Source organism: Corvus brachyrhynchos, unplaced genomic scaffold (assembly GCF_000691975.1).
Source record: "Corvus brachyrhynchos isolate BGI_N302 unplaced genomic scaffold, ASM69197v1 scaffold4, whole genome shotgun sequence".
Taxonomy (NCBI): domain Eukaryota; kingdom Metazoa; phylum Chordata; class Aves; order Passeriformes; family Corvidae; genus Corvus; species Corvus brachyrhynchos.
In genome coordinates this window covers 15,370-43,229 of record NW_008237878.1, presented here as the reverse complement: position 1 = coordinate 43,229, position 27,860 = coordinate 15,370, and the positions used below count along the sequence as shown (strand labels likewise).

The following is a 27,860-nucleotide window of genomic DNA, read 5'->3' as shown; positions in this document are numbered from 1 at the left end:
TCAGCAGGATGTGCGAGTTCAATGTGACCGTCCTCTACCCCAAGCCAGCTGAGGAGACCTTCAGCACTGGCCTCACAACCCTGCTGGGCTGCATTGTGAGCCTGCTGCTGGTGATCATCTACTTGTACCTCACGCCATGCCGCTGCCTGGGCTGCTGCAAGAAGCCGGCCCCGCTCAGCCCCCCGCAGGAGTGCAGCGCCCAGTCCTCCATCCTCAGCACCACTCCTCCTGCCACCGATGGGCCAAACCGCAAGGCCAGTGCCAACAAACATGTTGTCTTCCTTGAGCCCATCAGGGAGACACAGAACGGCAAGATCCGCCTGGCCCTCGGCGAGGACTTCCCTGACCCCAAACACCTCAAGGTCCTGCAGCTCAAGTCAGACTCAGAGTCCATCAGCTCTGTCTTTTCTGACACCCCCATTGTGTCTTAGTGGGAGAGAGCTGGGAGCAGATCTGAGGCCTCCCAAGAGCTGGTCTCCTCCATCACTGCTAGAACAGGATTATTGGGCATCCTGAATTCCTGGCTTGACCACGACCCACGGGAGTGATTGACATCACCCACAACCGCTTCAGCCATGGGCTCCTGGTGGGTTCTGGGCCATGGGCACATTGGTGCCCAGCAAAAGCACCCTGCATAATCCACTGGCAATGGCCGTGTTAGCACAAGGGTAACGCTGATGAACCCAGCATGCTGGAGAAACGCTCCTTCATTTGGGCACCCACCCTCCCTAATGTAACACCAGAGCTGGGGGTCTGCCATATCCCCAGGCATGAGATGCCCAACCTGACACCACTACCACAGACCAGGTCAAGGGATAGCTGTGACAAGTGGGACACTGTCCTGGCTCATGCCAGGACCCTCAAGAATGGTGATGCCACCATCCTCTCCCAGCCCATGGCGGTCCCCATCAATATGCCATGGCTGGGAGCAGGGGACTGTGACCCCATCACATGTGGGGGGTACACACCCTCTCCCCAAACATGGCCACGCAGGAGGGATGGAGCTCAGCGCCTGACCAGCCATGCAGCCAAGCAAACCTTACAAGCTTTTGCTTCCCGAGAAGCTGTAAATCGTCAAAGCAGGATTAGGTGACGAGACACAGCGCCCCAGCCCGCATTGCTCAGAGCTCTCCGTGCCACCAAGGACACTGAGGTCTCCGATGCACCACGCGCTCCTTCGCTGCTTCTCCTTGAGGCGGACACGCGCTGCTCAAGCACAGCTATTTAGGCAGTAACCTAATCAGCCTATCGATAAATGTGAGTAATCCTCCCCTCTCCTGGGTCGTAATTCTCTAGTTCCATTGGAATAAAAATGCCTATTTTTTTAAGCTCACACTGGGCTGAGTGTCTCCTTGCCCTTGCAGCAGTGTGTAGCCACCCCGCAGCTCACGGACACAGCGGTGGGAGGCTGAGATCTGAGGGAGCCCTGAATTCCTGCAGGCCCAGCACACAGAGCCAGGCAATCTGCACTGGATTGGCAGCCTCTGTTCCCATCAAATGGCCTTCAGGTGGCCTTGGCAAGGGGGTTAAATGTGCTGGTGGCCAGTGGTTTGTCCTTGGGAGGGCAGGACCCCAAAATGATTCTTCGGTGCTGGGGAAGGAGCAGCACCAACTGACACGAGGGCATGTCGAGACCCTGAAAGGAACAAGCAGGGTTTAGACACAGGGGAAAGGCACTGCTAGGGATGGGATTGGCCCTGCTTTTGGCTTAGTCCTGGTGCTCCCTGCAGATGGAGCCCCCCCACTCGTGTCACCTGCACTGCCTTCCCTGGCATCCACCCTTGCCTCTTACTGAAACAGGGAGTGGTTCTGCCCCCTCCAAAATACCTGTCTGATCCCACAGATGGATAAGGGTATCCTATCCATCTGCCAGTCACCCCCATCCCATCCACAGCTGGAGCAGGAGCATGTGGCCATCACATACAGCACAGGAGAGGCTGGGGCTACCCTGTGCCCAGGAGCACAGCTCAGCCACCACTGGGACCAGGATCCTTCTGAGACCTGCAGCCCCTCCCACGGCTGAGCACCCTGGTCCCAAGAGCTGCTGGCAGCCCTGTGACTGGTGGGAGGGTAAAACCCTGTGGCATTGGGACCACATTAGCACACATCCTTCGACTTCTTCGGCCAGGAAACAAGCCGCTTTTATCCCAGCAAAAACTCGACTTTACCCCCAAATAAATTGCTAAAACCAACCCCCCACGCCATCCAAGGAGGGGAGAGTGTTTGGGAGAGCAGCTCTCCTGAGCCAGCCCGGCCTCCCAGCGCCACTCCTTACAGTGACCTTGCACAGCTCCGTGCGATCTGTGGCCCGCGGCTGGCGGAGGTGACGGATGCGCAGTGACAGGCCCCGCTGGCCTGTGCCCTCGCTCCCCACACCCGCCACCGCTGGCCCTGTCACCTCACGTTAGCACAGTGTCCTGATGGGCCCAGGACGCCGTGCCGGCCACACCGGGGGCTGCCAGGGGGTGATGGGGTGCGTCAGACACAGAGGTGAGTGGCACCTTGAGGGTGGAGCTGAGGTGCTGCCATCACCCCTGGCCTTGCACCCAGGCAGGGACGACATGGGAAGGAAGGTTTGAATTTGACCTGGGAATGTCTGGGAAAGAGAAGAGATGCAGCTGACTGCACCCAGGCCCAAACCAGTCAAGGGCACTGATCCAAGTGTGACCTGATCTGCTGAGACAGTGCAAAGCCCATGCCAGAGCATGTGCCATATCTAAGCACCACATCTTCCTCCAGAAGGAAAGACAAAGTGCTGCTCTGGGCCTCAGCACCAGGAGTGGGTGTTACCCACCCCTTATTGCCTTACCATCCTTGTCTGTCTCCTTGAACATCTTCCCCTTCTCCACTGCCAACACCAGCTTCCCAGGCATTAGTGCTCCTGCAAACTGGCATCCTCCGCTGAGGATAATGACTGAAGCTTGGGGAAAGCTCAGGGAGTGTCAGAAAAGCTCCCAGGGGCTTTTTCAGGGCCACACCAGCCTGAAAAAGCCCAGGAGAGTTCTTCTAGGCTGGCTGCAATTCTCCTATCTCTGCAGGAAAGCTGAGGCTTGCTCTCTCAGGTTTGTATCCGTGCTGCCCTCAAGGGATCCCACTGCCTTTACCCAGGAAAGTCCTGCTGCTGCTTTTCACACATTCCTGATGCTCAGAAAGGATCCCACACCACATTGCTGATCCAAATGAGCACTGGAAGGCGGTTTGGACTGTCGAAGCAGTTCATTAGGCAGCCTGAAAGGCAGAACATCTCAGCAAGGAAGAACAGACAGGAGCAAAGCCTCTCTGACAGGCAGGAGTTGGGAAACCTAATGGATGTTCCCCAAGGAATACACTGTCCTCTCTTGGCAGCCATCTCTACCATTACACCCCTGGCTCCGTGCCACACCTCCCTCCTGCTCCTTGACTCTGCAGGGTAAAGTAATGGGTCAGCACAAAGCTTGGTGGCCCTGGCACACAGGGACCTGTGCCAGTGTGTGCAGGGATAAGGACCAGCTTTGGGGTAAGGACCAGCTTTGGGGACCAGTGTCCAACACTGACTCCTGTCTCCCCTGGCACCTCACACCTCAGCTAGGACAACAAGGGTGCAGTGAATCTCAGTCCCATCCTGTCCTCCTGTCACCAAGGATGAACACATGATGAACACGGCGGGGGCCTGGATCCTTTCCTTATGATGCTCACAGTTTTCCAGAGAGCTCAAATCAGCAAAGCCTGGTGCTGACCAGCACAAGGCCTGCTCCAGCCTCCCAGCATGTGCCTGACAGCCCAGAGGGGCTGCAAGAGCCCAGCCCTGGCAGTCCCATCACTCAGGATGCAGCACTTGCAGCTGGCAGCTTGTAAAAACACTGACCACAGTCCTTTTTCAACCACAAAACCTAGGCCAGAGCTAATAATTCTTCCGTGCTCTGGCTCACACTCACCCCGATGTTACACACTGCAAAACTGGAGTACCACCCATTTTCTGAGTCTTTAGAGTGAGGTACCAAGGACTCCTTTAGACTGGTCCATGAAATGTCTACTCCTGCCCCTCCTTCCACCACAACCTGCTCACCAACACTGTTGAGAGAGCATTAGTGTTTAAGGGATCAGTAACTACAAAGTTTTATTGGAACTATGCAGAAAACTACCATGTCCACAGGAGCAGCCAAGCCCTCAGGGTTCCAGCAGCACTCGAGCACACAGGTGGGTGGCCAGGCTGTTTAGGAACCTGCAGGCTGGGATCTTCTGATCTTTCAAGCGGAGGTCATCCCAAAACCCTGGGGATTTAGCATTTGTTCATTTAGCAACTGAGCAGTCTTCTTAGCCTTCCTCTTCCACCCAGTCTTGTGCCTCCTCACCCTTCTGCTCACCAGTACATTACTTCTGCCCTGGGCACCTCTTTGTCTCCTCCCAGCCCATCTCTCTGCTCCCATCTGTAGTTTGCAAAGGAGAAGAGTCCAGAGATCCAGACAGAAATATCCCAACATCACACCAGCTCAGTGCTGCTTCTGGCAGGTCCCACCGGCTCCTGTTCAGCATCCCACTGGCTCAGCATGGTTGTTTCTGGTCCAGGATCCCCGTTCTGTGCTCTGATGGCTGGTACCACCATGTTCCCGGTGAGCACAGTGCTTTTCCTTCTGTCCTCTCTGTCCTTCATGCAGAAGTCCTTGGGAGAAGCACCTTGAAGGTTCTTTAGGACTTGTCCTGTACAGATTGGTTCACTGGCTCCTTGCATGTGCCCCAGCCCTCTCCTCACCCCGACAGCATCACCTCCCTGCCTCTGAAGGGATGGAGGGAGTACGGGGGAAGCCCAAGGAGCAGAGCAGTGGCCCTGCCCTGACAGAACACAGCTCATCTCCACTCTGGGATGGCCACTCACTTCCCACAAAGCCCGTCCTGATTACAGCATGCCTGCACACACAGGCGACCACAGCCTCACCTCTGGGCCTCACCCCTTCCCCTGCCACTCGCTCTCGCCAGGATCCTGACACCAGCTCTGGCCAACGCCGCTCCATTAGCTCACTCTGATAGAGGCTTAATAGAAAATCTGCTCAATTATTTAGCAAGCCGACAAACGGGAGGATGATATTGCCTGAAGACAGCCAGGGTCTGTGGCATGGATTCAGCCCAGCTCCTGGCTCAGCCTGGCAGATCCTGCCTTCCCTCTCCTCCCTGCTCAGTCATTAAGGCTGGCAGAGGGAGCAAAGGGACATCCCTGCCCTCGGCCCTGCCAGCCCCTGAGACTCCCCAGTGCTGCCCAACAGCTCTCAGACCCAAGGGCTGGGAGGAGGCACTGAAGCTTTGGCTCACCATGAGCAGCACCAGCCTGTCCTGCTTGACCCAGCAAGGAAATGCACCTCTGCTCTCTCAAAAGCACAGCCTGCTCCATCCAGGGACTACAGCAAAAGATGGATCAACTGAGGCATCTGATTGCAGCCTGGTAACACAACTGGATGAGTTGGCAGGGCTCTGGCTCTACTTACTTACTTACTTCCTTTCCCACTGCAATGTTCTCACCCCATAAACAGGACTTCATTCCTTCACTACCAGATGAGCCTGCTCCCTATGGCCCAGATGTTTGCAGCACCTTCCAACCAAGTGCCTGGCACAGCGTCTGCTTGCTGGGTTAGAGGCAACCAGAAAAAACACAGCCAAACCAAGGAAGTCTCCCAAGGTCCTGTCCCTGTCCTCCTTCTCTGGGGCACAGCCTCCTCACAGGGAACCAGCCAGGGTCGCCCTGTCCCTGGTAATTCCAACAGGGATGCTCCTACATGCAAATGTGGGTTGGAAAATCTCTCTGCTAATGATTTCTGGCAATCTGGGAGTTACCAAATGGGACCTGGAAGAGATTTCTACAAGCTTTCAGCACTGCCCAGGCAGAGTCCTTCTGGGGAAGGACAAAAGCCTGTCCTGTTATCCTGCTTGCTGCACTGAGAGGGAGAAAGGAAAAAGAAAAGCTGTCTACACATGAGTTCACATAAACAGGTCTGCTCTGGAGAGCCTGGTTACATACAGGACCCTTTAAATCTCTTCAGCCATGGCAATCATCTCCCATGGGAGTGTACAGACCCGAGGAAGGTTTGAATTCTCCCGTTCCATTCCTCTTATTCACCTGGAGACAGATGCTTCCCAATGGTGTGCTCTGGGCCAGCCATTGTTGATACGCACCATCTCTCTGGGTTTTGGGTGACTGCACCTCCAGGTTTCAGCACCCTGTGGTGATGCTGCCTTGGACAGAGCACGAAACCAGGCCTGAGCCCTTGAGGAATGCAGGCAGCAGAAAAGCCCCAGTGGTTCCTCTCACACCTGCTGGTTTTCTCCATCCCATCTCTGTTTGCCACTGCTCCATGTGGCTGCACGGAGCAGAAGCACTCTGTGAGTGGGGTGCAACACCCAGTCCTCAATTCAGAGCACTGCCAAGAGGGTGGGGGCTCAGTTCTCCCTTCCCCATGACATACTCTGCCTTTGATCTCTGCCACCCCCTCTGCTCAGGCAGCAGTGCAGGGTCTCCAAGCCACCTCCCTTGGTTCTTTTGTCTTGATTGACCTCAATGGCTCCCCTGCAACATTTGCTTGCCTTTTATAGATCACTGACGTATCAAACCTCAGGTTTAGTGCACGGCTTTGCAAAATCACGCAGAAGAATTCTGGTTTATGGATATTTTTACCTGGGCTTCCTCCTATTCCGCCTTCTGCTTCTCCCGCTCAGTTAGGTCCACCTTAAGGACACGATGCTTTTCATGCATCATTCTACTATTTTGCATTTATTTCTCCTTTCCAGTGCTCAGGGAAATGACTACAAAGCCCTTGAACATCAGAGACTTGCCACTTCCCTAGAGCACAGTGCCTCTGGTTTGTAATGGTGCAGCCCAAGGCATGAAGGATGCTGTTGGCACACAGGGGACAGTGCCACTTGGTGATGACACTGGCTGCCTGGAATTCACAAACCCAAAGCACAACGGGCTTTTCAGGGAAAGGACAGAGTCTGGAAGCTTTCTGTCTCCCCAGGACTCCCTGCAGCCTAGGAAGGATGTGACTGATACCATCTCCCCAGCACTCTTTGGAGTTTGATAAACTGAGGGACAACCTTTCTCCATTTTGACCTGACAAGTGACCTGGCCTGGGAGAGCTGTTCAAGGGAGAGACAGGCAGGGAAGGACTTCTCATCCTGGCATGACAGGGAACTGTTTTATCACCTCCCCCTTCCCTTCAGGAAGAAGTGTCTAGTTGTGGCATCAAATTCATGATGTTTGCCCTTTCCATGGAGCAAGGTTCTGGGGGTGAGCAAAATCCACCTCTGTTCACAGCCCAGAAAGGCCACTGATCAATGACCTTGGGCCCAGGTTTTGGCACTGTCACACTGGGGGCTGTGAGACTGGTGCACCAGCCACAGGAGGCAGGTTATAATTAGATATATTTGTGTATATCTTTGAGTCCTTGAGAGAAGAAGCTGAAAGACTGGCTGCAGGGCTGAGCCGCTCGGCCAGATGGGACTCTGCTCTCTGCAAAGCCAGAGACTATTGTGTTCTCCGGACATGAAAAAAGCAGGATCTACAGCACAGACAGAAGAGCCCCATCTCCTACAGTCCTACAGCAGTCCTACAGCACACAGTGACCAGGCAAGGCACCTGCATATGACACTGGGAGACAGCAAAGGCAGGGCTTCAGTGTCAGCACAAGTCTATTTTGCAGGACTCGGTACAAGCAGACACAGACACACAAAGCTGTGGCTTTGTCCAGCCACATCACTCCCCCAGTGCTGCCTCTCTGAATAACTGGCTACCATAAAGACAAGATTTGTTTCATCTTAAAATCAGCATCACCCAAGTGACTGGAGAAGACTTGTCTCACCTTTGTGGCACCTGTCTGGGCAGCCAGAGAGCTCTGCACACATTCTGATGCATTCCTGAGAGGAGTCCAGGGTGAAGGAGCTTCAATGAGCTTCCTTCCAGCCATCACTGTGTGCTGCAGCACTTTGTGTGTGTCACCACACCAGCACAGCTCCATCACACGCAGCACCCACAACTTCCAACAGCAGCTGTCCTGTCACACAGTGCCAGACCCCATCCCAAGGAGGAAGGAGTACACGTGCTCTCAGTACAACATCTCACAGCCACCTCTCACAAGGGTTTTCCACCACCACAGCAAGGGGCTTTGCACCCAGCAGTAGCACTGGGATGCAGCTTCTCCAGGGAATGTGGCTCTTTGGTTTCTGCCTGCTGCACACACATCAGCTTCACCTCGCTTTAGTCCCCACACCCCATGCTGCTCCTGCAACACCTCCCATGGCCCCACTGTAGCACCCAGAGCAGTGCCACACATAGATAGCCCGTGCTTTGGAAGGCAAAAGCCGCTCACCCCTGAACATCAGTGTCCACCAGCAGCCGGACCAGTATCCCTGTCACAGCCACCAGGATTGGGTAATGGTCCACGCTCTCCAGCCCTATGGAAGCAAAAGAGAAAGGTAAGAGCTTCTGCCACTGTGTGACAGGCAGAGCAGGGCAGGTCTGAGGTCTGATCCCATGCAGCTCTGCACTGCCCTTTGGTACAAGCCATCCCTCCCTTCCCAAGGGCATGCTCCCAGCACGTTTTCCGTGGAGAGTGGACTCACCCGGCAGACGGAGGTTGACCACTCTGTCAAACAAGTTCCTTTCAGCTTTATGTCCTGGATGGGCCTTCCTGTGAGCAGCATCCAAAGAGCTTTGGGGCAGCATGTCCTTACAGTTCAGGCTCAGTGCCTGAGAGCTGGTGGATGCACAGAGGGAGGCTCACAACACACACCTAGCTTGGCCCTGGCATGGAAGGAGTGGTACCACACACAGTGGTTGTACCAGACCAAAACCACCCAGGGAAGGGTCACTCTGTGGTAAAGACACCTGAATGTCAGTGCCTTCCATCTAAATCTGAATTCCCACCTACAGAAGCCAAGCTACTTCTGCAGATAAAAGCTCCTGGCAAGGAGAAGGTACAGTCCCCCAACAGCCACAGCCTGTGAAGAGTGAGCTGGCAGCTGTGGGCAAAAGCAATGTCAGCAGGGTGAAGCACAGTCCAGGTCCTGCCCTGCCTGGAGCTCGCAGCAGGATAGGCCTACCAGCTCTGAAGCACAGGGTGAGTGCAGAGAGCAATCTGCAGAGGTGGAATCAGCTGTGAAGACACTTAATTAGCCACCATTAGCTCTCACCCAACCCCCCAGTGGGAGGAATGGGGACCGCTCCAGGCCTGACATAACCGCTGCAAGCTGAGCACCATCTCTCAAATGCAGCATCCCTCTTCCTGGCGTCCCAATGCACAACAGCAGAACACAGCACCCCTCTGTGGGCATGGTCAGTGGTGGGGCACGGCTTCACAACAGCACCAGACAGCAAGGAGGAAGCTGCAGCACTCCACTCTCTGCTGCACGTTCCCCAGCTTGCCTACGTCACCTGCTAAGGGCCCCTCACTCTCCTCCTCACCCAGCTGAGCACTTCCCTCATGATTATGGTATCAGATCCCACTACCCCTTGCTTTGTTTCATCTGCTCAGAGCCCTGAGTCTCAGCCTTTGGGGTACTGCTAATGTACATCTGACTGCTCTCCACCAGTCCAGCTTGTACGAGGGCAGCCTGCCCTCAGCGCTTTCCAGGATTGCTCATGCTTTAGAGAAGAAACTAATTTACTGGAGACTAAGGGATGTTGTGAGTTGGAATGGGGCTGTCCCAGTCACTGTGGCAGGAAAATGGAGACATTTTTTACCACGTTCTAGGACTGAGGGATAAAGGACCAAGATGCCTGCCCAAACACTGGAGTGCGTGCCCTGTGAAACCAGCTATGCTCTCCAGAGCTCCTAACCCAGATGTACCACACCTCCTCGCCAGACTTCATGACACTGCTTGTCACAGGAGAATTCAGCATTTACTGGCCCCTCATAAAGAAGATTTAAGCAGCTGTCCCCCTCCCTCCCAGTAGAGGTAGGAATCAGCTGTGACCAGACCAGTTGCAAAGGAGGGGAGCAGTTGATGTGTAAAGATTTTAGGGAGCACCACTTGTTCCACAGCAGCTCTAGGTACTAAAGCACTTGCAGCAGGAGCCCCCAGTTCACCACACATCTGGAGAGAGGGCAGAGGGAAGCCCTCCAGATGCTGTTTCTTCACACAGGATGATACCTGGGCAAGCCTCCGAAGCAGCAGCTCTGACGACGGGCGATTCCAGTCGAGGAAGATCTCCGGCGCCAGCGTGACGGTCATTTCCAGCACCCTGAGCAGACTCACTGACAGGTCAAAGCAGGTGGCACACACCTTCAGCTGGCGGCTGTCCACAAAGTTCCTCTCCAGGCGCTCTGCTGCCTGCTGGATCTGCCAGGCAATGGAGACAGCTTAAAAAGGTGCCCCTTCCCAAAAGGAGAGCCGCGACCCCCAGCTCAGTGAGTTGTGCCTTGAGCCTTGCTGCGTGCAGGACACAGCACCCACTGAGTGCCGCATCCCACAGCTCTGGTGCACACCCACCTCCTGAATCATGCCGATGAACTCAGAGAACGCCCAGTTCAGCTGGTTCAGGACACTGTTGAGGAAGCTGGGGGCCAGGTCGCGGTCGCTGCGGAGCAGGTCTGCCATGTGCCGCTGCAGCAAGGTGGATGGACACGGCTCTGAAACCAGACAGTGACAGCTTCAGTGGCCTGGTCCCAGGGCAGCCAGGAGTGAGGGGCAAGGGCAGGCTGAGAGACCAGTCCTGGGCTTGGGAAATGTTGGCTTGTGCCTTAGAGTAAGCAGAGACAGCAGGGCACTGGGAGCTGGCACAAGGACTGTTCTGAGCAGCGACTGCTCCTGTTGGGCCTCCAAGCACTTCTTTGCAATGCCAGCCTGAATTAAACAGGGAAGAGCCCTCCATGCTCGCTGCTGCCCACGTGTACAGGAGCACTGCCCTGCAGCTCAGCATCCCTCCTGCTCAGCTCTGCAGAGGCCCATGGTCAGCTCAGCACTAATTGCTCCTGATACCAGTGTGGCACCAGCTGCCCAGAGCCAGCACAGCCACCCTGGCCTCACATGGCTGTGCCCATCTGCCTGCATCTGGAGAGGAAGGTATCCAGTAAATCCCACCCCGAGAGGCTTCTGTATGGAGCTGAGGCTGGTTCTGCCCTCAGGCAGAGCTGCCCACACTCCCCAGACAGGTTCAACCCGAGCACAGACACATCCCCTTGGTTACATGGCATTTCTGGGCTTCCTCACTATCAAGATTACAGATGAGGTCAGACCCAGCAGCTGGAAAACACAGTCAGGGCTGTGTGGGACACCAGCCCCCATGGATGGGCAGAGAAAGGAAGGGGGCACAAAAGGGACAGATGCTTCTCACCAGCAGAAGGACCCCACTGTCTGCAAGAGGCTCACAAAACATTCAGTACTACAAGGGAAGGGTACTGGAGTTCAACCCAAAATTCAGGACTTGGAAAGAAAAAGCTTGAACAGATTTACCAGCTATTGGGAAAAACCCCAATCTACCTACATTTTCCTCCACTAGAAGCTATTAGAAAGAGCAGGTGGAAACTCTGGCAGCACCAGGACTGCCATGCCCAGAGGAACAAGCTGTGCTGCGACTGCAGAAGTTCTCTGGGGTTGCAGCCTACTCGAAGGGCCAGCATGGGCAAAGCAGACACAAGACAACTTCCATCACATCCCTAGGGATCAAGAAGCAAGGCGTAACTACAGGCAGATTGTTAGCTGGGATTAGTAAAGCCAGAGACAGATGACAGGAGACCATCATCTGAAATGGGAACAGGATAAATTATTCTGTGAATACCCACTAGCAAGTGCAATGAACTTCTGTTATTATGGAGGACATGAGCTGAATCTCACAGTGCATAATCACCCCAGGCAGGCTGGTGCCCTGGCTTTGATCCTGCCTAAAAGCTCATTTTTGGGAGGGGTTTCATCAAAACAAATGTCTTTGATGTCCTAGTCCCACCCCAGCCTTCGGGCTACACGTGCCTCAGGGACTGGCCAAGCCAGACATCCTTTTTACATATTTATTGGTCCTCTGGGGATTTCTTGCCCAGTGTCCTCTGACACTGTATAAGCCTTTAGCATTAAACGTGTCCCAGAGCAACATTCCACAGTTCAGCTGTGTGTAGCAGGAGGAATTTGGATTGGCGCTTGGCTACTACTCGCTTTATTTGTTAATATTTATTCTCTGCAACCCCTTCCTTCTGGTGGTAGAGACAGCAAGATTCTCCTCTCCAGTCACTTCCTCCAGCTAGCTGTGATTCCAGACCTTCACAACAGTCTTTTAAACAGGATCAGCCCAAGCTAGTGCAGTTTCTCACACTGAAACTGTCCCATCTTTGTCCCTTTCACCAGCCCTTCCTGAAGCCCAACATCTCTTCCAGGTTTTCTTTGCAGAGGTGGAATCAGAAGCACATGCAGCATCCAAACCACAACTGCATGGCAGATTTGCACAAAGGCATAATGTGGTTTTGGTTTTGTTCTGTTTTGCTTTCCTCATAATTCCTGCTGTGTAAGTTGTTCCTTGGACTGCACACCAAGCTGCTCTTCTCTAAAAGATTACAATAGGATGCCAGTTCAAGGATAACCCTCAAGAACCTGAATTTTGTCCTGAGGCACAAATGGAGAAGCCCAGGAGTCAATGCTGGAGCACACCTTGTCTTCTCTGTCAGTGATGGATGAAGGGGCACAGCACACTCTTACTTCACCACTCTACACTTGGTGACGCTGAATTCCATCCATGACATTCTCCCAGTCATTCAGAATTTGAAGGTCTTTTTGCAGCGTTAAGTTCTTTGTGCCTTCTTTTCCCCAGCCTCCCTTCAGTGTGTAGAAACTGCTTTTTACTAAAACTGCTGATGTATTACTCCCTTTCCAGCCTTTAAGTACCAAAGCAGTTCTAGGCAGGGATCACCACTCCTCATGGAAGAGCTCTGCATGTTGTCCAGCTGGTCTCTTGCCAAAGCCTCTTTTACCAATGTTGCAAGTCAGGACAGACCTCAGGATGAACTGCCCAGCCAGAGTTTACCTCATTTGAAGGCAGCTTTGGTTTTTTGAAGGACACTCCTATGCTTGTAATAACTTGCTTTATCCTGATTTTTAGCCAATGACTATCTCCTCATGGTCTTTTTTCAATGAGTGGTGTGAGTTTGCTCCAAACCTACAATTCTGGGTTCTTAAATGCTTTCCCTGCTGCTGGCAGACTGTGCCAGACTATGACTTAAAAACTTTTGTCAACCCTCTCCACAGGTAAATAGGTTTATTGAAGGTTTTAAAGCTAACACCAAGAAATAGTGATTTCCTTGGCTTTTGTTGATCCCAAGAGGATTCTGAATCCAAAGATCCTGCGATCACTGCTACTCTTTGAAAGCAACATAAGGTGCAAGCCCTGGAATACAACAAAACCATCTTCATCCCTTGCATGAATTCCCAGGTGAGGTAATCATTACTGGTATCCAAAACCCAGTCCTGGTGCTGTGTTCATCTTTATTTGCAGTATGTTCACCTTTGCTGGGACATTCCCACCCACGTCAGTTACCACTGCCCTCCTGGGCAATGACACATCCCTTATGTGCCACTGTAGGCAGGGATGTCACTTCACAGGGAGTCTGTGGATACTAGTGATGGGGTTACTTTCTTGATGCTGGAACTAGTAAGTCATTAATGCTTCTAAAATTTGTACCTCCCTAATACAAAAGCCACTCAATCTTGGCTTAGCCTTCGTTATGACAGATAAACATCAGTCACTGGAACAGAAATTGGCAGTTTTTCAAGGCCAGAAATTCTGACCTCAATACATTTAATGTGGGTGACAGAGCGTGGAACCAAGGGGTTATAGATACATCCAATGTTTCCACAACAAAAACTTCCCTGCAAAAATATAAACAAAATAGAGGAAAAGAAAATCTAGGTAGGGGAACCAGTGAATAAAAACAGAGCTCTTTAAGAAGATTATTAGGGAGCCAGAAAGCTCCAGGGCTCCAGCAAACACCTGGGTTAAAAGGGCCACTGAGAGCATGATGAAGCAAAGACAGTTAAGTTAAAATGTAAGAGGTAAAGTGAACCTAATCAAACATAGCCAGTGGTAGGCAAAAACAAGGAGAAAAGGGGTAATAGATGGAGAAGACATAAAAACCATCCTCGACTGACCATGGTAATATGAAGTTTTTTCAACTATAGGAAAAAAATATAGCAGGATTATTTAATAGAAGTAGTAATGGCAGAAAGTCTAACAGTAGCAGAAGCCCATTATTAGAGAGAGTTAAAAATTAATAAAGCAGGCGAAGTGGAAGCCTTCAATAAGTGCTCCTACTAGATAATGGTAAAGAAGGAGGGTCACACACTTTCATTACAGGAAGGTAATTATGTACTTTTATAGTTTGCTAATGACCCAGCAAGATTTATAAGAGGGCTAATTGTGAGACTTCTTGGTCAGCAGCCCGAGGGGGTCTCTGGACACAGCAGCATTTACAGTAGAGCTTGAGCACAGAAGGGGAAAACCCCAAATGGACCAGATTCAGAAGCAAAGCAGCTCCACCCAACACTAATCTGAGTTTTTGAAAGGATCCAGATGTATCTGTGAATCCATGTCAGTGTGCCCATTCAGAGATGCATTTAGAGAGAACCAAAAGGAAGGCTGCAGGGCGAGGCAGAAGGAAAGCAGGCAGCATTTGGGGGATGAGACATCCATAAGGCTGAGTGTGAGGCATTAGAATGGCCCAGTGCTCCTGGGATCCATATGTGCCTCCAAAGCAAAGCCCTGGCAAACCAGCTAATGCAAGTTCTGGCTCCATGACCAGCACATCAGGGAGGGTTCCCACCAGCATGACACCAAAACCTCTGGGGCTGCTAAAAACATGGCGAGGGTGAACACCCCACAGGGCTCAGAAAAGCAAAACCCCTTCTGAATAAGGCACAGAGGCCACGCGTATTTTACCACTGAAAAAGACCAAGAAATGAGTTTACCCTGGTACACAAGTGCTTCTGAAGAATAAAATACTGTAAAGCAGAAAAAGGCAGAGCAGCAGCAGTAGAAGACAGAAGGTGAGGTTAGGTATGAAGGAATGGTTTCATTCTCATGAGAGACAGCAGGTTTAGATTAGATATCAGGAAAAAATTCTTTACTGTGAGGGTGGTGAGGCCCTGGCACAGGTTGCCCAGAGAAGTTATGGATGCCCCATCCCTGGAAAGTTTAAAGCCAGGTTGGATGGGGCTTGAAGCAACCTGATCTAGTGGAAAGCATCCCTACCCATGGCAAGGGGTTGGAACAATATGAGCATTAAGGTTTCTTCCAACCCAAACCATTCTATGATTCTGTGATTTCCATCAGGAATCATAAGTGATGGACTTCTGAGGACAAGCAATCACCATCCGAAGGGCTCAGACAGTTCAGCTACTACCAGTTGATGCTTTTGGTGTTGTCAGATCAAGGCGGGATCTCCTCCTGAAAGTTCTCTTTAGCTTAGGCAATTTGGGAAGGGGATGTGGGTGAACTCTCTGGCCCATGTTGCACAACATCTCAGCTCGATTATCTCATGGTCCCACCTACGCTCCCTCTACCACCTGATGGGTGCATGGGCAGAAGGCCTGGGGCAGAGGAGCCCTGTGATACAACATGAAGCCACCCTGCAGCTCTTGCTTTTCCAAGCCAGGCTGGGCCCAGCATGGAGCCACTGCTGCTGCTCCTGCTGTGCGTGCCAGGACAGCACCTGGCCTTGCCTACAAGCCATGGTGAAAGCAAAACAGGTCCCTGCGGCACCCACTGAGCACAACTACCTCAGCTCTGAACGCAGCCCCATCTGCTCTCAGGAGCCAAACTGAGGCAGAGCTCTGCTTGCACGGGAGCTGAGGAGTAACTCTGGGAACAAGCAGGGACACAAATGGCCTCTCTGAGCCTCTGCCCCTCTTGGGCTAAGCCAGGCAGCAGCATCCACTGCTCACCTGCAGTGAGCACAGGCAAAAGGCAGCGGAGACCAGGTGCTCTGTGCTCTGTGTGATTCATGGATGTTGTGAGGCAGCACGAGCAAACCTTCCCCACCTGTGCAGAGTCTTCCAAGGAAGCATCCCAAAAGCAGGACAAAGCTGGAGCACCAGAGAAGAGGCATTTGCCCACATTCAGACTGGCCTGCAGCAGCAGACCCAGACAAATGGGGATTTCCTTAGCAGTTTGTCCCATTGTCTCTGCCGTGCTCAAATTGCAACAAGGTGAAGACAGATGGGTGTGAAGGGGAGGGGGGGTCATCTCCTCCTCCTTCTCTGGGCAGCATCTCAAGGACACCTCTGAGTCCCCTGTCCCTCTTCAATTAAATCAGCATTCATTATTGATTTGGCTGAGCCTTAAAATAGCCCTCCCAAGAGTAAGTCCCCAATAGCCAGCACGGCCCACTCCGGGCTCAGACTGTGCGGAGCCACACGATGTGTGGAGCAAGGCCTCAACAGCTGAGGAACTGTTCCTGCCCCAGAGCTCCCCGGGATGGGGCGAGCTCGATTACCACCCCACAGGACTGGTGATAGCCACTCCATATCTTGGTTGTGCAGTAGGAGGGTGAGGGGAGACAGCCACAAGGTCCCTCCTGGATGTGTGCCAGGGCTTCTCCATCGGCCTCCAAGGATGAGAGGAACCCAAGGCTGGCACAGCCTCCAGCAGGGCTCTGACCCCAGAGGTAACCCTGGCAAAACAGGTGCAAGAGCAAGTCCATGATGCAGCCTCAGACACTGACACATGGGCACAGCCCCCCCGGCTTCTCGCAGGGATGGAACTGATGAAAACACTCATTTGTGAAGCTCCCTGCCTACAAAGAAGGGTCTCTCTAGGCAGAAGAGGGGAAGCAGGGAGCTCTCTAAAGCTACTCCACCAGACAAGAGAGGGTCACACAACAAACTTACTCTGGAAACTAGCAACAGAGAGATCTCCTGGGCACCAAGAGCAGGAGAGAGAAAAGAGAACAAGAGTGCTGTTAGAACAGACAGGCAGCTTCCTGGATGGGGCTCAGCATACACCTCCATGTGCCACCTGCCCTTCTGTCCCCCATCCCTGTGCAGCTCTCCAGAAGCGAAGTCTGGCACAAAGCCTTTTCTACAGCAGAGGGGGATCAGGAATGTATCCATACAGGCCCAGAACCTGTGGAGGTAAAGCTGGGGACATACTCTTCAGCTCAAGAAAGGCAACTTCTCCTCCCCACATCTTCCTCAGCCACACTAGAGCTGAGAAACCCCTCATCCCAGTGACAGTGCTGAGAACCAAAATGTAGTGCCAAAGGCAGGACAGGCTCTGCCAGGCTCTGAGAGATGCCAGGATAAAACACCCTCTGCTTGCAAACTTATCCAGTGCCCTGTCTCCCTGGGCACCCTCTCCCTCTCACAGGGTACCAGGGCTTGGCAAACATGACAACTCTTCCCCACAGCAGCTTTTCACTGTGCACATCACAGAGCCTTCTCTCAGGGTAAAACTCTGGTAAGGATGCAGTCCTGGGCCTCTCTTCTCTCCTTTGGAGGGCAGACCCCCTATTTATGATGGATCTAACTCTCCATCTGGCATGCAAGAATCATCAGTAGAGAGGCTGGGAATGGCCAGGCTGTAAAAACCAGGCCTGGATATTTGGCCAGGAACACCCTACTTTGGCAGCTATCCCAACAGCTGGCCTGGCCCATAGTAGGGACAGCTGCTAAGGAAGAGGCTGGTCCTCCCTCACCACCCACCACAGCCCTGAGTGCCCATCCCTGCCCCACTCACTCTGCAGGCTGGGGAGGCTGGCATCCTCAGGCTTGGTTTTCAGCAGGTGTGGGAGCCGTGTGTATCTGTACCCAAAGCCACAGCCCTGGCAAAAGAGGTCAGGAAAGATCTTAGAGGTTGAAAAACAGTTTTGCTGCTACTGGAGAGTGAAATGCTCAGTGTCCCAGCAGCCCCAGGTGCTGAGAGGGGCAGGGCTGCAGGATGCTCACCCGCCACAGCCTGACGAGGATCCAGTTGGTCTGTGCCCAGGGTCGCTGCTCATAGGGAGCCAGGAGGTTTTTCATCATGGAGATCCGCCTGCCAGACAAGGACACAGGTCAGCCCACAGGGTTTGGGAACAGAGGATTGAACAGGACACACAGTAGGACCTGTGGAGCTGGGGCAGAGCAAAACCACTGGTGCAAGGGTGCCAGAAGGCTCCCAAATCAACTCCATCACCCTGCTGCAACTTGTGGACCCTCACTGGTGCTTGGCAGCCCTCCTGCTCCCTCACCCAGCCCTGCCACCACCCCAGCCCTGCTCCAGCTCCCCAGGAACAGGCAGGGCAGCACTTACTGCTCTTCTGGGATCCTCTCTACAGCACGCAGCGAGTGCGGGTAGCAGACGTAGCTGGCCAACGCCTGCATCAGGGAGTCCCGGATGTCTGAGGAGGAATGAGAAGGGACTAGGCCAGGCACCCAAGGACACACAGCACATCAGGGAGCACCTGAATGCCAGTGGCCAGGAGGGACTGGCCCTCCTGTAGAGGCACGTTGTCCCTGCTGACATGGAGAGCATGCTTAGGCTAGAGCAGCTAAGGAATAACCCCAGACTGGACATGGAGGTAACTGGGACATGAGTCCTCTCTCAAAAGGGTGTCCTAGGTCATGTATCCACCCCTGCAATACGCAGGACAAGGACAATGTCCAACCTTACTTTGAATGTGGAGGCATAAGCACTCAACAGATTCAGCAGACAGATCCCAACAGAAGCTTGGTGAGCAACTGGCAGTGGCACTGGCCAGATCTGTGACATTATCACCCCAAAGCAGAGGAATGCAGCCTTACCTGTGCCCACAATCCTTGAGTCAGCAAAATGCTTGGCCAGGATGGCAGCGAGGCGCATCAGGGTCTCTTCGTAGCCTGCAAGAGAAGGAGGGAGCAGGGTCATGGCAACGGCCTGGGGGGCAGCCCTGCAGTCCCAGTGCTTCCGTGGACACGGCACAGGCCATGGAATGAATTTCTGCTACAGCTAAACGCAGCTTAGTTGTGTGTCTAGTTGTCAAAACAGCTGGGAAAACACGTTCACCTCCAGAAGAGCCACTCACCTCAGTCTGCAGAGTCTGAAATAGTTATCCAGGGAAAGATAAAACTATGCAATTGAGTTGGATGGCAAGCAAGAGGTGCGTGGTGCACACAAAGAACACCCTAGGTCTATGCAGAAAAGCCATGTCTAGCCTGCAGGCCCTGTAGAAATCTGCTACTGCTCAATTCTGCTGTTGCCCAAACAGCAGGCACAGCCCCCACTTATGGATTTGAACACTTCAGCTATGTCCTGTTGGTGGGAATAGAAGCTTTTCTTGCCTTCATGGGCTCTGGAAAGCACGGAACTATTTGCTAAGAGCTCAGCGAGGTCATTTAGCCAGGAAAGCACAGAATGTGCACAGATGGAATCCACCTAAACACAGACTTTTGGCATCAAGTGGGTTGTCATCTCCATAGGAACATCTCCAAATCCCAGGGGAATTTGAAAGCAGACCCAATTTCTGCACTCATGGCACATCCTCTCCCACCCAGAAACCAGAAGGCCGTGGTAGAAATTGCTGAAGCAATCACATCTTACAGCACCCCAGCCCATTCCTAATACCTCCCTGGAAACACAAACCATAGCAGCCAGTGATTTTTACTACAGCCAGCCCTGTGACACCTTCAGACAAGGCATGGGCTCCCTACCTGAGCACAGTGACCACAGGTCAGGCAGTGCTCTGGTGCAGCACATCACAACCAGGAATGGACACAGAAAGGAAGATGCCCAACTACTGCTTCACCGTAAGGATGTGGCTTGCTTTAGATTTTATCAGGCCAGAATCAGGAAGCTGTCCCCACCACATCACCTGGGAGCTCCTCCATGCTGTTGACAGGGCTGAAGTAGTTCTTGAGTGCACTGTAGCTGTTCATAGCCACGCTGAGGTAGAATTCCGGCATGAAAGCGAAAAGCGAGCCCGTCCTGTCCCCGTGCTCGATGGTGCGGATGCACACTCGCAGCAGCCAGTAGATATCCTGCATCTTCTCCTGCCCAGAAAGAACACAATTCCCATTCAGCTGACAGCTTCTCTTTGGAGAAACAACAACCAGCACCACACTCAGACCTCAGAAACATCCCCATACTGGAGATGCTGCTCAGACATCTTACTGCTCTAAGTTCAGCAAGCAGATCTGTGCCATTTGCTCTTTCCATAAAGCCACAGAAGCGGCAGCTGGAAGAAACAATCAGAGGTCTCTACACCAACCACAAGCTCAGAGCACAACCCTCACCAGTGTGATGGTTTTGTCTCACCAGGCCTTGAGACCCTCCAAGCACTACTCCTTACCAGGGCATATGCAACCACACAGGCCTGGCAAACAAGCACGTGAATTTTGATTTCAAGGAGACTGCTGAATCCTTTCCCTGAAGGAAAGCAGACACTAGCACTTTCCAAAAATCTGCTGGAAAGAAAGCTGGTCCATTGTAGGGATTAAATGGGAACAGGCTGAAAGCTCACACCAACTCAGATCTTTGCAATAGGCAGCCACAGCCTTTCAGGTTCTGTGCCAGCCATTCAACCGGATTTACTGTCCTGAGGAACATCAGCCTCTTGTCTCTCTAAACAAAAATCAGAGGGTCCTAAATTAAAATCAGGAAATTTAAGGGCATCTACATAACTTTAAGCTATAAAAATGGGCGCCACCAAAGCCATAAAAAGAGGAAGTATTATTTCAGATCCTGCAATGCCAAGAAACAGCATAAGCAATAGCCACTTGCATAAAAATAGATGGAGAAGGGTTACACTTCTAATTTAAGAAAAAATTAAAATCAGAGGTGCAGATAAGACGTTTCATTTGCTTAATGGCTTTTCTAAAGTATGTTCTTACCATCCTTGGGAGATCTTCATGGGTTTATTCCGTAAATTAGGCTGAACTAGTACAAATCAACTAAACTGACTAACAGACATCTTTTTCTCAACACTGACTCACATCTCAGCCAAACTGTTACTTTCAAGATAAAAAGCAACTGTGCAGAACAACATTAAGGTTAAAAAAGCTGTATTTGGCTTTATTAAGACTTGATAACCTCAAACATCATTTCAGGTATTGCCAAGCTAGAAGAAAGCCTACACCAGAAGGATACAAAGATGTGATTAGCCAATGAGATAGATAAATACAGTGTTGTAATAAAATAAGCTGTAATTCCCACAGGGATGTTTTGAAGGCAGAATTATGTGTTTTAAAACTAACAGTGTTTTTAAGCTGTAGCACTCCCTTTTATTCTAACTTTGAATCCCTTGGCTCAGAATAAACCAAGTGGCTAATTCCCTCGAGGAAGGAGCAGCCTCTGCCGTGCTCTGACACCTCAGCACAGAGCAGGACTTCGCCCCTAGACAGAACCAGGCTCTTTCTCTCCAACAGCAGCAGCAGTGCCTGCAACACTCATACAGATGTGACCCTCTAGTGCACACAATTCCCAGGGATGCAGGAGCTGCTGGATGGATATCTCCACTGGGAAAAAGCAGGGACCTGAGATGACTGTGAGGTGGAGCCCTGAAGGCACAGGCTCCTCAGTGCAGCCACATTCTGCAAGCTCACTGGGCTCCCAGGGGACATTCCTGCCTTCCCTGCGGGCCATACAGGCCAGGATAGCAGAAAAAGCCACAAACAGGGAAGGCTGTAACCTTCACTCCCAGATGCTGCTGATTCATCAGGAAAGGTGACACTGCAGTCCTGGTTTAGTATGACAATGGATCATCTAGAGACATGAATAGTGCTTCTGCATGGGCCAGCACAGTGATACCTGCACTGCACCCTGATGATGCCCCCCAGCCTTTCCAGAGCAGTCTGGAAAGAAAGGATTATTTTCTGGCAAGCACAGGCTATACTAATGCAGCTGGAGAGCTTCTGCCTTGCAGTTCTGCTCAGGAGGGAAGGAGGGGAAGAGCAAAGAGCTCATGACTCAGGATCAGCCACTGCAGCTCTGCCAGACGTTCATCATTAAGAACTCTTCTTGCCCTCCCTGTTTACATCCTGGGACACACAAAAGCCACAAAGAGAGAAATGGCAAGGCAATGGGCAAGGGAAGTCAGGAAAAAATCAGAAAAACTGCTTGTGAGAACACAGACCAGAGCTTTTATCCTGGAAAATGGTGAATTTGGGGGGAAAGGGACAACCTGTGCAAATAGCCACTGCACTAGTAAATGCAGAATACACTCTCTGCATGGGAACCAAGTGAAGAAGAGAAGAACACCTGAACAAGAACCCCTTGACCTGGATCCCACAGATTCCAGAAGAGCTGCAGTAGTGAGATCCCGTGTGACACACGGCATAGCTCAGGGTAATGGTCCACAGTAGCCTCTATCCTCTGACATGTCTTGAGAACTGAATCTCCCTTTGACCTGCACACTTTTGTCTGCAGTGCCCTAAGGGAAAGCCCACAGCATCATGCACAGCTCAGATCAGACTGGGCTGTGTCCTAACAAAAACTATGGGACCAAGCCTGGTACAGGAGAGGGGCCAAGTCTAGATAGGAGTCTCTGATACACAACAAGGGAAAAAGAAGCCCCAGAGATCATTGACATTGCTTCAACACCAGGAAAATGACACCTCTGATATGTGAGCCAAGCAGCAGAGATGCAGAGGCTCACTGGTCTCCTTTTAGCTGCTCATGTTATGCTCCTGCCCACCTTTGAATAAATGGTGACATTTATCCAAGCGAGGCGCCGGCTCAGGTGGTTGAGCTTCTCGGAGAAGACCTTTTGGCTCTTCAGCAGTTCCTCATGGATGTCTCTCCTCTGAAAAGAGTGCAGAGATGTGAGGGCAGATGTCACTGCCATTTATAGCATTCTTTTTCAGTGCTGGGCAAACAATGCAAAAGCATATACCACCTTGGGGCTAGCTAGGGAGTACTGGCGGGGGGGGAAAGGGGTCAGCAGCCTTTCTGTGGAAGGAGTGGGAATCAGTGCTATAAAAAGCACTTATCAGTCTCAGCTGAAGCCCACAAGGCCTGATGCAGATGCTGGTACAGTTGGGCAGCAGCACTTCACCCTTTTTGCCAGATATTGAGGCTTTGCCAGAGAAGGAAGCTGGGAATCCAGAGACACTTACCCTCTTAGGGCAGCGGCTGATTTTTTCCTCTGTGTCTTTCAGTGCCATGGCATATTCATTCACATCATCTGACACACCAACCATCTGAAAAGCAGAAGGTTTCAACAATAAATAAAGGAGTTTTTTCCCCTAAACATACAAGCATGCAAGCAGATCCCCAATGGAGGTTGGCAGAAGGACAGGGCACATACAGTCACTAAATAAGCAGAAAACAGAGCTGGTGTAGAAGCATGGAGGTTGGGGGAACAGATTCCTGCAGAGCATGTGCCACTTACCTTCCCAAGCTGCTGGTGGACACTGAGGTTGTACATCATCACTATCCCATCCAGGACTTCCAGGAGGGAGTTCTCGGTGATGGGCTGGTCTGGCTCTTCTGGGGGTCTGCCCAGTAGGAGACCCTCATTTCCATGGGTGCCTTCAACTGCGATGCATTCCCAAGACAGGAAAGAAGTTCTCAGCAAGGCATTTTGGCACCTCAGCTTCTGCCTGCCCCTCTCTGAAGCCAAAGCCCTGCTGTTCCCAGCCCACGTGATTCACTAGATACTGTACTACCACACCATTCTCATCTTGCTGCCTGCATCAGGCTGACCTGTCAGATCTGTTCAGACTGACGCAGGCCATACAAATTCCACTTCGTCAAGCCCTGTACAAGCTTCAGAGGCCTGCCTGGTCCACCCCTCAGCATCAACAGTGCTACTGCTGCACACATCGTCCTTTTGCTCGTCTGTCTTCAGATCAAGTGCGACTACAGCTGCCTTTGAACCACCTTCCTGCAAAGTCTCACTGCGTTTGGAGGAACCAAGGCAGCATCTCCCTACATGCAGAGGGTGACAACATCATCAGTGCCATGCTCAGGATGGCAGAGGGGTCTTTTGGGTGTGGACTTTTGGGTGTCAGCATGCCCTGGGAATGGGAAGGAACAATGCTGGCAGTAAGGAGACTGCATTCCTCTGGGGAGCTGGAAGATGCCATTCTGCCAGGGCCCACCTGGGCCATGCCAGCACACAGCAGGGGTACTCACTGTCCTCCCTTGTGCGCTGCTCCACGCGCAGCGTGAGCACTTTGATCTTCTCCAGGGTGCCCAGGGGCCGCCGCGGGTTCATCAGGCTGACGGCTGCCGTGCTCAGGAACCGGTTGGCACGGCCCAGGGTGGGGGAACTGAGCCAGGCAGGCCTGGCAAGAGCTCCACCAATGGCCAGGGCGGCAGAGGGGCGCTGGGACTGAAAGGAAATGAAGGGAGAAACAGTTCCAGCTGTGTTCGGCTGCCTGCTGTTCCTCCCTTGCCCCTGCAAGGATGTTGGTATAGATGCCCAGTGGCCACTGGAAGATGAGCAGGCAGGGTAGCAAATGGGTAAGTCCTTCCTCCAAGGTCACATGCCAGGCACAAGCAGCAGACCTGCACAGCAAGAAGCTGCTCTGTCTACAGTTGTCTTGCACCTTTCCAAATGCAAGCACCAAGAGCTGCCATGGAGGGGAGGCAGCACATTCAGATCAGTGGGTGGTGAGAGAGCAGGGCACAGAAAATTTTGCTGCTCAAACTTGGTGCACCCAGGACCTCGCTGATCTCCAGTGACTCTCATCCAAGTGTTTATCTGGTTGCCCACGGACTGGTTACAGACCGGGCCCAGCACCGCCTTGCTGTAAAACAAAGCCTTTCCAGCCAGAGGCTGAACTTGCTATCCCAGCACCAGGGCCCCTGCAGGTGAATAACACAACTCACCTGTGCTGCTGATGTTGCTGATTCCTCATCTTCATCAAGATCATCCATAGTTACTGCCTGCAGCTCTGCAGGGTCGATCAGGATGTTGGCTTTTGCAGCCAGGTCATCTGCACAGAGCACAGCAAAGCAGCCATGAAGGCAGGAGTCACGCTTCACTTACCATGAGGAAGGCTCGTCCTCTTTTCTGCTTCTCAGCAGTAGAGAAGCAGCCAGAAAAGTTGGATGCTCTATCAGAACAAGCTCACCTGTCCCAAGCTTCCTTACATGGAACAGATCTGCCCTTATGAAAAGAACAGAGACCAAGCAGCAACAGGTGCTGTCCTCCCAGGACCCATTTCTGCTCCTGGTCTTACCAGCTACGAATAGGATAACAGAGGAACCAAGAGACAACCATCAGGGCCAAATTGGACTAGTGCAGGAATGGCAACTCTCTGCCTGAGACCATCTTTTAAGCATCCAGCTCTTCAATGCTGTCTCATGATGTGTCCCTAAGTCACTAGGACTGAGACTCAGACCCAGAGGAAGGCTATGCTGATGGCTATACAGGCTGTACAAAGCCTTCAGAATGTGTTCCTTAGCCCACAGATCTGTCTTTAAAGCTGGCCAGGATACCTCAGTAAGAAACCAAAGGAGGTTACATGGTTCTCAAGCTAAGTAATCTAATTTTGAACAGTCAGGGATCAACCTGAGACAGAGAAAATGGTCCTCATCTTGTGAACACACTGGGAAAGGAGAAGAGACATCTGAGTCAAAGGCAAGTGCCACATTAGCCAGAAACCAGAGACAAACCAAGCCCAAGGGAATGGCAAGGGGTTTCTAAGCCTTCCACAAGGCAGGCTTTGGAAGCCTAGTACCAGAATAGTGTGTTGCTCACAAACACACGGCTGCAGTACATACACAGGGCTGCTCCTCCCTGCCCAGAGTGGTGCTGCAAGTAAATCCTGGGCATCCTTCACACCCAGCAAAGCCCAGCCAATGGTCAGTGCTTTGACTGCTCCCAGCCCTGCAGTAACAGCACCACACCAAAGGATATTCCCAGACTACCCCCCTCCCTCCAACTGCCACATGCCCAATTCAGGGATATAAACAGTAAACTGTTAACTTAAAGGACACTCCACCCAAGAGGAGTGGTGTCTTCTTCAGAGTAACTTGTATCTCATTAAAATTCAACTCTTCTTTCTTTGAATTTAATCAAAATTCATTACCCACAGCTCCCTCCCTGGAATGTCTTGTGTGAATTCCAGCCAAGACCTGGATCCAGGTATTGGCAATGAGAGCACTTACCTTTCAGAGTCTTCTTAAGATGAGACAGAAGACCTCCAAGTCGCTGAAGGTCAAAATAATCCACCTTCCCATTATAGAAGAGTTGAGGAGGGACATAGGCTTCTAAAACAGAGGAGGAGATTTGGTTTTTTCCACAAGTCCCATGCACAGGATCCACAAAGACATGTAAGGCCTCCTAAAGTAGACCCTAGGGGCCAGCCTGGACTAACATTCAGGGACAACCTTATTTGTCATAAAAATACAGGCTATTAAGGCAGAGGTGATTTCCACAACAGAGCAAGCATTAGAACCATGCAGAAACAGGAGCAACCAATGGCCATTGACAACAAGTCTGCCAGCACTTCCTCCCTCCAGCCACAGTCACTGGGATAAACTGGATCATCAGAAAACTTGGCAGCTCTCCACCTGCCTACTCCAGCTCTGCCACTTTGTCCCACAGGGATAGTAAGGCAATTACTGAGTCTAGAGAAAGGGTCAGCCCAAAGTAAGAAGAGGGAATGACAGTGGGGTCTAAGGGTGAGAAAGCACCTGGCACTGATTTAGTTTCCCCTTAAGCCCACAGTTTGGAAACCTCAAAATCAGAAAAATATCTTCCCCTAAACTCTGACAATGGGATCACTGAGCTGCCCTTCCATGGACCCACAGTCAACAGTGGACTCTGCTCCAGAGCAGACAAGGGGAATAGCAAACAGTACAGGTGTTCCTTTGCAAGTCTCAGATCTGGATCTTAACTGGAATATATCTGCACACAGGAACTTCCCAGGGTGACAGAAGGCTCAAGCACTCGTTAGAGACATAAAATTTCCAACATCCTGGAAAGCACCGCCAAGAGGCAAACCTTGTCCCAACCACAGAAAAGCCTGCAAAGCCTCTCCCCCAAGCCTCACCTTCACTGCTCAGGGCAGCTGGGGTCTTTGCCTTGTGGCCATCCCAGAAGAAGCGCAGGGCAGCGATGAGCCGGTGCAGGAAGCACACCATGTACTCTGGTGGGCACAACACAGTCAAGTTCTAGGGCAAGAATGAGAGTCCAGCATCAGGGCAGGTGTGAAAGTGCATCTCAGTCCAAAGGGCTACATGGGGCAGGCAGAAATTTTGTGTTCTCAGCCTTGCTAGCATCTCTAGCTTACAGTTCTGGCAGAGAGCCCAGACCTGATGGTGGGCAGCAGCTTCCACCTCCAGGAAGTCTTGGGACACTTAAACAACAAGGTGGTCTGACAGAGGATGAGGGATAACACACACTCTATCATGAAAGATGGGGCTGATGATGAACACAGGGATGCAGGTGAAGAAAGGGTTTCCTACAACAGCGGATGCCTGCCTCCCAAAGCCTCAGGCCAACAGCTTGATCCAGGGCCAGAGGAAAAGTCCTCACCCAGGCAGTGAGGAGGATGCCAAAGCCAGCAGCCCCACTGTGGCAGAGCATTCCACAGCCACACTCCCTGAGGGGCTACAGGAGGACATTCAGCTCCCACCTAAGACTTCCCAAGGACCACTTTCCTATGAATCACTGCACAGGACTTATCTAAGCTGCCTGGTTTCTGGCCTCAGATCTCCCCCTCCTCACCCCCTGCCATATGTAGACCTCAGTGGATCATCTGCTGGAAGCAACCCAGCCAGAAGGGCAGAGTTCCCAGCCTGAAGGTGCAGAGGGCCCTCAGGGTCAGGCTTGCAGGAAGGCTGGCCCTCTGACTTACCCCTCTGTTGCTAGCGTTTTCTTGAAGAAACTTGCGGAATTTGTTTAGGAAGATGTATCTGGAGGCTTCTCCCTAGCAGAAGGAAAACCAGGTGGTAAATCTATGCTTTACAAAGCACATCACATGAAAATACTGTCACAAAAGACCCACAGAGA

The 27,860-nt window shown here is 52.0% G+C and overlaps 2 protein-coding genes across 2 annotated transcripts in view; one reads left to right on the top strand and one right to left on the bottom strand.

Moving 5' to 3' along the window:
• The window catches only part of AMIGO3 (adhesion molecule with Ig like domain 3), a 3,784-nt gene extending 2,451 nt beyond the window's left edge, over positions 1-1,333 (top strand). Inside the window, 1 exon segment of the mRNA XM_017732327.1 lies at positions 1-1,333. This exon segment is cut by the window's left edge and continues 21 nt beyond it. Coding sequence (XP_017587816.1) covers positions 1-431 — 431 coding nt within the window. The 3' untranslated portion in view covers positions 432-1,333.
• The window catches only part of RNF123 (ring finger protein 123), a 47,447-nt gene that overhangs the window by 4,230 nt on the left and 15,357 nt on the right, over positions 1-27,860 (bottom strand). The window contains exons 18-35 of the mRNA XM_008632138.2: positions 27,706-27,777; positions 26,899-27,019; positions 26,012-26,113; positions 24,728-24,834; positions 24,029-24,227; positions 23,283-23,428; positions 23,008-23,091; positions 22,587-22,694; positions 19,767-19,944; positions 18,721-18,795; positions 18,230-18,317; positions 17,884-17,971; positions 17,675-17,759; positions 10,453-10,592; positions 10,104-10,302; positions 9,587-9,598; positions 8,584-8,637; positions 8,331-8,415 (exon numbers count right to left, since the gene is read on the bottom strand). Of these exons, the coding sequence (XP_008630360.1) occupies positions 8,331-8,415; positions 8,584-8,637; positions 9,587-9,598; positions 10,104-10,302; positions 10,453-10,592; positions 17,675-17,759; positions 17,884-17,971; positions 18,230-18,317; positions 18,721-18,795; positions 19,767-19,944; positions 22,587-22,694; positions 23,008-23,091; positions 23,283-23,428; positions 24,029-24,227; positions 24,728-24,834; positions 26,012-26,113; positions 26,899-27,019; positions 27,706-27,777 (1,943 nt within the window). The remainder of the gene's footprint in view (positions 1-8,330; positions 8,416-8,583; positions 8,638-9,586; positions 9,599-10,103; positions 10,303-10,452; positions 10,593-17,674; positions 17,760-17,883; positions 17,972-18,229; positions 18,318-18,720; positions 18,796-19,766; positions 19,945-22,586; positions 22,695-23,007; positions 23,092-23,282; positions 23,429-24,028; positions 24,228-24,727; positions 24,835-26,011; positions 26,114-26,898; positions 27,020-27,705; positions 27,778-27,860) is intronic.